Below are 8,664 nucleotides of genomic sequence, written 5' to 3'. Positions count from 1 at the left end.
CTCCACAACAGTTACTGACTGTAAGACACTGTCCTCCACATCAGTTACTGACTGTAAGACACTGTCCTCCACAACAGTTACTGACTGTAAGACACTGTCCTCCACATCAGTTACTGACTGTAAGACACTGTCCTCCACAGCAGTTACTGACTGTAAGACACTGTCCACATCAGTTACTGACTGTAAGACACTGTCATCCACAACAGTTACTGACTGTAAGACACTGTCATCCACAACAGTTACTGACTGTAAGACACTGTCATCCACAACAGTTACTGACTGTAAGACACTGTCATCCACAACAGTTACTGACTGTAAGACACTGTCCACAGCAGTTACTGACTGTAAGACACTGTCCTCCACATCAGTTACTGACTGTAAGACACTGTCCACAGCAGTTACTGACTGTGAGACACTGTCCACAGCAGTTACTGACTGTGAGACACTGTCCTCCACATCAGTTACTGACTGTAAGACACTGTCTTCCACAACAGTTACCGACTGTAAGACACTGTCTTCCACAACAGTTACCGACTGTAAGTCACTGTCCACAGCAGTTACTGATTTTAAGTCACTGTCTTCCACAACAGTTACTGGTTGTAAGACACTGTCCACAGCAGTTACTGACTGTACGACACTGTCCACATCAGTTACTGACTGTAAGACACTGTCCTCCACAACAGTTACTGACTGTAAGACACTGTCCTCCACAACAGTTACTGACTGTAAGACACTGTTTTCCACAGGAGTTACTGACTGAAAGTCACTGTCCACAGGAGTTACCAACTGCAAGTCACTGTCCACAGGAGTTACTGACCTAAAGTCACTGTCCACAGGAGTTACTGACTGAAAGTCACTGTCCACAGGAGTTACTGACTGCAAGTCACTGTCCACAGGAGTTACTGACCTAAAGTCACTGTCCACAGGAGTTACTGACTGCAAGTCACTGTCCACAGGAGTTACTGACTGCAAGTCACTGTCCACAGGAGTTACTGACTGCAAGTCACTGTCCACAGGAGTTACTGACTGCAAGTCACTGTCCACAGGAGTTACTGACTGAAAGTCACTGTCCACAGGAGTTACTGACTGCAAGTCACTGTCCACAGGAGTTACTGACCTAAAGTCACTGTCCACAGGAGTTACTGACTGAAAGTCACTGTCCACAGAAGTTACTGACTGTAAGACACTGTCCTCCACAGCAGTTACTGACTGTAAGACACTGTCCTCCACAACAGTTACTGACTGTAAGACACTGTCCACAGCAGTTACTGACTGTAAGACACTGTCCACAGCAGTTACTGACTGTAAGACACTGTCTTCCACAACAGTTACTGACTGTAAGACACTGTCATCCACAACAGTTACTGACTGTAAGACACTGTCCACAGCAGTTACTGACTGTAAGACACTGTCCTTCACATCAGTTACTGACTGTAAGACACTGTCCACAGCAGTTACTGACTGTAAGACACTGTCTTCCACAGCAGTTACTGACTGTAAGACACTGTCCACAGCAGTTACTGACTGTAAGACATTGTCCACAGCAGTTACTGACTGTAAGACACTGTCCACAACAGTTACTGAGTGTAAGACACTGTCCTCCACATCAGTTACTGACTGTAAGACACTGTCCACATCAGTTACTGACTGTAAGTCACTGTCCACAGCAGTTACTGACTGTAAGACACTGTCCACAACAGTTACTGACTGTAAGTCACTGTCTTCCACAACAGCTACTGACTGTAAGACACTGTCCACAGCAGTTACTGACTGTAAGTCACTGTCCACAGCAGTTACTGACTGTAAGACACTGTCCACAACAGTTACTGACTGTAAGACACTGTCCTCAACAACAGTTACTGACTGTAAGACACTGTCCTCCACATCAGTTACTGACTGTAAGACACTGTCCTCAACAACAGTTACTGACTGTAAGACACTGTCCTCAACAACAGTTACTGACTGTAAGACACTGTCCTCCACATCAGTTACTGACTGTAAGACACTGTCCACAGCAGTTACTGACTGTAAGACACTGTCCTCCACATCAGTTACTGAGTGTAAGTCACTGTCTTCCACAACAGTTACTGACTGTAAGTCACTGTCCACAGCAGTTACTGACTGTAAGACACTGTCCTCCACAGCAGTTACTGACTGTAAGACACTGTCCACATCAGTTACTGACTGTAAGTCACTGTCCACAGCAGTTACTGACTGTAAGTCACTGTCCACAACAGTTACTGACTGTAAGTAACTGTCCACTGCATTTTGCTTAATTAAAACCGGTTTAATTTTTACTTTCGTTCTTAGAGAAGTTTTTTCAGTTACTGGTTGTGTATGGGCCAGGGTTTCAGGGGCCAGGGTTTCAGGGGCCAGGGTATAAGGGGCCAGGGTTTCAGGGGCCAGGGTTTCAGGGGCCAGGGTTTCAGGGGCCAGGGTTTCAGGGGCCAGGGTATAAGGGGCCAGGGTTTCAGGGGCCAGGGTTTCATGGGCCAGGGTTTCAGGGGCCAGGGTTTCAGGGGCCAGGGTTTCAGGGGCCAGGGTTTCAGGGGCCAGGGTATAAGGGGCCAGGGTTTCAGGGGCCAGGGTTTCAGGGGCCAGGGCTTCAGGGGCCAGGGTTTCAGGGGCCAGGGTTTCAGGGGCAAGGGTTTCAGGGGCCAGGGTTTCAGGGGCCAAGGTTTCAGGGGCCAGGGTTTCAGGGGCCAGGGTTTCAGGGGCCAGGGTTTCAGGGGCCAGGGTTTCAGGGGCCAGGGTTTCAGGGGCCAGGGTTTCAGGGGCCAGGGTTTCAGGGGCCAGGGTTTCAGGGGCCAGGGTTTCAGGGGCCAGGGTTTCAGGGGCCAGGGTATCAGGGGCCAGGGTTTCAGGGGCCAGGGTTTCAGGGGCCAGGGCTTCAGGGGGCAGGGTTTCAGGGGCCAGGGTTTCAGGGGCCAGGGTTTTAGGGACCAGGGCTTCAGGGGCCAGGGCTTCAGGGGCTAGGGTTTCAGGGGCCAGGGTTTCAGGGGCTAGGGTTTCAGGGGCCAGGGTTTCAGGGGTCAGGGTTTCAGGGGCCAGGGTTTCAGGGGCCAGGGTTTCAGGGGTCAGGATTTCAGGGGTCAATGTTTCAGGGGCCAGTGATTCAGGGGCCAGGGTTTCAGGGGCCAGGATTTTAGGGGCCAGGATTTCAGGGGTCAGGGTTTCAGGGGACAGGGTTTCAGGGGCCAGGGTTTCAAGGGTCAGGGTTTCAGGGGTCAGGGTTTCAGGGGTCAGGGTTTCAGGGGCCAGGGTTTCAGAGGTCAGGGTTTCAGGGGCCAGGGTATCAGAGGCCAGGGTTTCAGGGGCCAGGGTATCAGAGGCCAGGCTTTCAGGGGCCAGGGTTTCAGGGGCCAGGGTTTCATTAGCCAGGGCTTCAGGGCTCAGGGTTTCAGGGGCCAGGGTTTCAGGGGCCAGTGATTCAGGGGCCAGGGTTTCAGGGGCCTGGATTTTAGGGGCCAGGATTTCAGAGGCCAGGGTTCCAAGGGTCAGGGTTTCAGGGGTCAGGGTTTCAGTAGCCTGGGTTTCAGAAGCCAGGGTTTCAGGGACCAAGATTTCAGGGGTCAGCGTTTCAGGGGTCAGGGTTTCAAGGGTCAGGGTTTCAGGGGTCAGGGTTTCAGGGGTCAGGGTTTCAGGGGCCAGGGTTTCAGGAGTCAGGGTTTCAGGGGTCAGGGTTTCAGGGATCAGGGTTACAGGGGTCAGGGTTACAGGGGTCAGGGTTTTAGGGGTCAGGGTTTCAGGGGCCAGGGTTTCAGGGGCCAGGGCTTCAGGGGCTAGGGTTTCAGGGGCCAGGGCTTCAGGGGCCAGGGTTTTAGGGGCTAGGGTTTCAGGGGCCTTAGCTTCAGAGGTCAGGGTTTCAGGGGCCAGGGTTTCAGGGGCCAGGGTTTCAGGGGCCAGGGTTTCAGGAGCCAGGGTTTCAGGGGCCAGGGTTTCAGGGGCCAGGGTTTCAGGGGCCAGGGCTTCAGGGGCCAGGGTTTCAGTGGCCAGGGTTTCAGTGGCCAGAGTTTCAGGGGCCAGGGTTTCAGGGGCCAGGGTTTCAGGGGCCAGGGTTTCAGGGGCCAGGGCTTCAGGGGCCAGGGCTTCAGGGGCTAGGGTTTCAGGGGCCAGGGCTTCAGGTGCTAGGGTTTCAGGGGCCAGGGCTTCAGGGGCCAGGGTTTCAGGGGCTAGGGTTTCAGGGGACAGGGCTTCAGGGGTCAATGTTTCAGGGGCCAGGGCTTCAGGGGCCAGGGTTTCAGGGGCCAGGGTTTCAGGGTTCAGGGTTTCAGGGGTCAATGTTTCAGGGGCCAGTGATTCAGGGGCCAGGGTTTCAGGGGCCAGGATTTTAGGGGCCAGGATTTCAGGGGTCAGGGTTTCAGGGGCCAGGGTTTCAGGGGCCAGGGTTTCAGGGGCCAGGGTTTCAAGGGTCAGGGTTTCAAAGGTCAGGGTTTCAGGGGTCAGGGTTTCAGGGGCCAGGGTTTCAGAGGTCAGGGTTTCAGGGGCCAGGGTATCAGAGGCCAGGGTTTCGGGGGCCAGGGTTTCAGGGGCCAGGGTTTCAGGGGCCAGTGTTTCAGGGGCCAGGGCTTCAGGGGCCAGGGCTTCAGGGGCTAGGGTTTCAGGGGCCAGGGCTTCAGTGGCTAGGGTTTCAGGGGCCAGGTCTTCAGGGGCCAGGGTTTCAGGGGCTAGGGTTTCAGGGGCCAGGGCTTCAGGGGTCAGGGTTTCAAGGGCCAGGGTTTCAGGGGCCAGGGTTTCAGGGGTCAGGGTTTCAGGGGTCAAGATTTCAGGGGCAAGGGTTCCAGGGGCCATGGTTTCAGGGGCCAGGATTTTAGGGGATAGGATTTCAGGGGTCAGGGTTTCAGGGGCCAGGGTTTCAGGGGCCAGGGTTTCAGGGGCTAGGGTTTCAAGGGTCAGGGTTTCAAGGGTCAGGGTTTCAGGGGTCAGGGTTTCAGGGGCCAGGGTTTCAGAGGTCAGGGTTTCAGGGGCCAGGGTATCAGAGGCCAGGGTTTCAGGGGCCAGGGTATCAGAGGCCAGGGTTTCAGGGGCCAGGGTTTCAGGGGCCAGGGTTTCAGGGGCCAGGGCTTCAGGGCTCAGGGTTTCTGGGGCCAGGGTTTCAGGGGCCAGTGATTCAGGGGCCAGGGTTTCAGGGGCCAGGATTTTAGGGGCCAGGATTTCAGAGGCCAGGGTTCCAGGGGTCAGGGTTTCAGGGGTCAGGGTTTCAGGAGCCTGGGTTTCAGGGGCCAGGGTTTCAGGGACCAGGGTTTCAGGGGTCAGAGTTTCAGGGGTCAGGGTTTCAAGGGTCAGGGTTTCAGGGGTCAGGGTTTCAGGGGTCAGGCTTTCAGGGGTCAGGGTTTTAGGGGTCAGGGTTTCAGGGGCCAGGGTTTCAGGGGCCAGGATTTCAAGGGCCAGGGCTTCAGGGGCTAGGGTTTCAGGGGCCAGGGCTTCAGGGGCCAGGGTTTTAGGGGCTAGGGTTTCAGGGGCCAGGGCTTCAGAGGTCAGGGTTTCAGGGGCCAGGGTTTCAGGGGCCAGGGTTTCAGGGGCCAGGGTTTCAGGGGTCAGGGTTTCAGGGGTCAAGATTTCAGGGGCAAGGGTTCCAGGGGCCATGGTTTCAGGGGCCAGGGTTTCAGGGGCCAGGGTTTCAGGGGCCAGGGTTTCAGGGGTCAGGGTTTCAGGGGTCAGGGTTACAGGGGTCAGGGTTTTAGGGGTCAGGGTTTCAGGGGCCAGGATTTCAGGGGCTAGGGTTTCAGGGGCCAGGGTTTCAGGGGCCAGGGTATCAGAGGCCAGGGTTTCATGGGCCAGGGTTTCAGGGGCCAGGGCTCCAGGGCTCAGGGTTTCAGGGGCCAGGGTTTCAGGGGCCAGGGTTTCAGGGGCCAGTGATTCAAGGACCAGGGTTTCAGGGGCCAGGATTTCAGGGGCCAGGATTTCAGAGGCCAGGATTCCAGGGGTCAGGGTTTCAGGGGTCAGGGTTTCAGGAGCCTGGGTTTCAGGGGCCAGGGTTTCAGGGGCCAGGGTTTCAGGGGCCAGGGTTTCAGGGGCCAGTGATTCAAGGACCAGGGTTTCAGGGGCCAGGATTTCAGGGGCCAGGATTTCAGAGGCCAGGATTCCAGGGGTCAGGGTTTCAGGGGTCAGGGTTTCAGGAGCCTGGGTTTCAGGGGCCAGGGTTTCAGGGGTCAGAGTTTCAGGGGTCAGGGTTTCAAGGGTCAGGGTTTCAGGGGTCAGGGTTTCAGGGGCCAGGGTTTCAGGGGCCAGAGTTTCAGGAGCCAGGGTATCAGAGGCCAGGGTTTCAGGGGTCAGGGTTTCAGGGGCCAGGGTTTCAGGGGTCAGGGTTTCAGGGGCCAGGGTTTCAGGAGCCAGGGTATCAGAGGCCAGGGTTTCAGGGGTCAGGGTTTCAGGGGTCAGGGTTTGAGGGGTAAGGGTTTCAGGGGCCAGGGTTTCAGTGGTCAGGGTTTCAGGGGTCAGGGTTTCAAGGGTCAGGGTTTCAGGGGTCAGGGTTTCAGGGGCCAGAGTTTCAGGAGCCAGGGTATCAGAGGCCAGGGTTTCAGGGGTCAGGGTTTCAGGGGCCAGGGTTTCAGGGGTCAGGGTTTCAGGGGCCAGGGTTTCAGGGGCCAGGGTTTCAAGGGCCAGAGTTTCAGGAGCCAGGGTATCAGAGGCCAGGGTTTCAGGGGTCAGGGTTTCAGGGGCCAGGGTTTCAGGGGTCAGGGTTTCAGGGGCCAGGGTTTCAGGAGCCAGGGTATCAGAGGCCAGGGTTTCAGGGGTCAGGGTTTCAGGGGTCAGGGTTTTAGGGGTAAGGGTTTCAGGGGCCAGGGTTTCAGTGGTCAGGGTTTCAGGGGTCAGGGTTTCAAGGGCCAGGGTTTCAGGGGTCAGGGTTTCAGGGGCCAGGGTTTCAGGGGCCAGGGTTTCAGGGGCCAGTGATTCAAGGACCAGGGTTTCAGGGGCCAGGATTTCAGAGGCCAGGATTCCAGGGGTCAGGGTTTCAGGGGTCAGGGTTTCAGGAGCCTGGGTTTCAGGGGCCAGGGTTTCAGGGGTCAGGGTTTCAAGGGTCAGGGTTTCAGGGGTCAGGGTTTCATGGGTCAGGGTTTCAGGGGCCAGGGTTTCAGGGGCCAGAGTTTTAGGGGCCAGGGTATCAGAGGCCAGGGTTTCAGGGGTCAGGGTTTCAGGGGCCAGGGTTTCAGGGGTCAGGGTTTCAGGGGCCAGGGTTTCAGGGGCCAGGGTTTCAGGGGCCAGAGTTTCAGGAGCCAGGGTATCAGAGGCCAGGGTTTCAGGGGTCAGGGTTTTAGGGGTAAGGGTTTCAGGGGCCAGGGTTTCAGTGGTCAGGGTTTCAGGGGTCAGGGTTTCAAGGGTCAGGGTTTCAGGGGTCAGGGTTTCAGGGGCCAGAGTTTCAGGAGCCAGGGTATCAGAGGCCAGGGTTTCAGGGGCCAGGGTTTCAGGGGTCAGGGTTACAGGGGTCAGGGTTTCAGTAGTCAGGGTTTCAGGGGTCAGGGTTTCAGGGGCCAGGGTTTCAGGGGTCAGGGTTTCATAGGCCAGGGTTTCAGGGGTCAGGGTTTCATAGGCCAGGGTTTCAGGGGCTAGGGTTTCAGGGGGCAGGGTTTCAGGGCTCAGGGTTTCAGGGGCCAGGGTTTCAGGGGCCAGGGTTTCAGGGGCCAGGGTTTCAGGGGCCAGGGTTTCAAGGGTCAGGGTTTCAAGGGTCAGGGTTTCAGGGGTCAGGGTTTCAGGGGTCAGGGTTTCAGGGGCCAGGGTTTCAGAGGTCAGGGTTTCAGGGGCCAGGGTATCAGAGGCCAGGGTTTCAGGGGCCAGGATTTTAGGGGCAAGGGTATCAGAGGCCAGGGTTTCAGGGGCCAGGGTTTCAGGAGCCAGGGTTTCAGGGGCCAGGGCTTCAGGGCTCAGGGTTTCAGGGGCCAGGGTTTCAGGGGCCAGTGATTCAGGGGCCAGGATTTTAGGGGCCAGGATTTCAGAGGCCAGGGTTCCAGGGGTCAGGGTTTCAGGGGTCAGGGTTTCAGGAGCCTGGGTTTCAGGGGCCAGGGTTTCAGGGACCAGGGTTTCAGGGGTCAGAGTTTCAGGGGTCAGGGTTTCAAGGGTCAGGGTTTCAGGGGTCAGGGTTTCAGGGGTCAGGGTTTCAGGGGCCAGGGTTTCAGGGGCCAGGGTATCAGAGGCCAGGGTTTCAGGGGTCAGGGTTTCAGGGGTCAGGGTTACAGGGGTCAGGGTTACAGGGGTCAGGGTTACAGGGGCCAGGGCTTCAGGGGCTAGGGTTTCAGGGGCCAGGGTTTCAGGGGCCAGGGCTTCAGAGGCCAGGGTTTCAGGGGCAAGGGTTTCAGGGGCCAGGGTTTCAGGGGCCAGGGTTTCAGGGGTCAGGGTTTCAGGGGCCAGGGTTTCAGGGGCCAGGGTTTCAGGGGCCAGGGTTTCAGGGGCCAGGCTTTCAAGGATCAGGGTTTCAAGGGTCAGGGTTTCAGGGGTCAGGGTTTCAGGGGTCAGGGTTTCAGGGGTCAGGGTTTCAGGGGCCAGGGTTTCAGAGGTCAGGGTTTCAGGGGCTAGGGTTTCAGGGGCCAGGGTTTCAAGGGCCAGGGTATCAGAGGCCAGGGTTTCAGGGGCCAGGGTTTCAGGGGCCAGGGCTTCAGGGCTCAGGGTTTCAGGGGCCAGGGTTTCAGGGGCCAGGGTTTCAGGGGCCAGTGATTCAGGGGCCAGGGT

The 8,664-nt window shown here is 57.3% G+C and overlaps 1 protein-coding gene across 1 annotated transcript in view; it reads right to left on the bottom strand.

Moving 5' to 3' along the window:
• The window catches only part of LOC128704740 (mucin-3B), a 270,077-nt gene that overhangs the window by 56,931 nt on the left and 204,482 nt on the right, over positions 1-8,664 (bottom strand). The window contains exons 16-17 of the mRNA XM_070079522.1: positions 2,824-8,596; positions 20-2,244 (exon numbers count right to left, since the gene is read on the bottom strand). Coding sequence (XP_069935623.1) covers positions 20-2,244; positions 2,824-8,596 — 7,998 coding nt within the window. The remainder of the gene's footprint in view (positions 1-19; positions 2,245-2,823; positions 8,597-8,664) is intronic.

This window comes from Cherax quadricarinatus, chromosome 99 (assembly GCF_038502225.1).
Source record: "Cherax quadricarinatus isolate ZL_2023a chromosome 99, ASM3850222v1, whole genome shotgun sequence".
NCBI classification, from domain to species: Eukaryota; Metazoa; Arthropoda; class Malacostraca; order Decapoda; family Parastacidae; genus Cherax; species Cherax quadricarinatus.
Note: the sequence above shows the minus strand (reverse complement) of the source record. Positions and strands in the feature narration are given on the sequence as shown.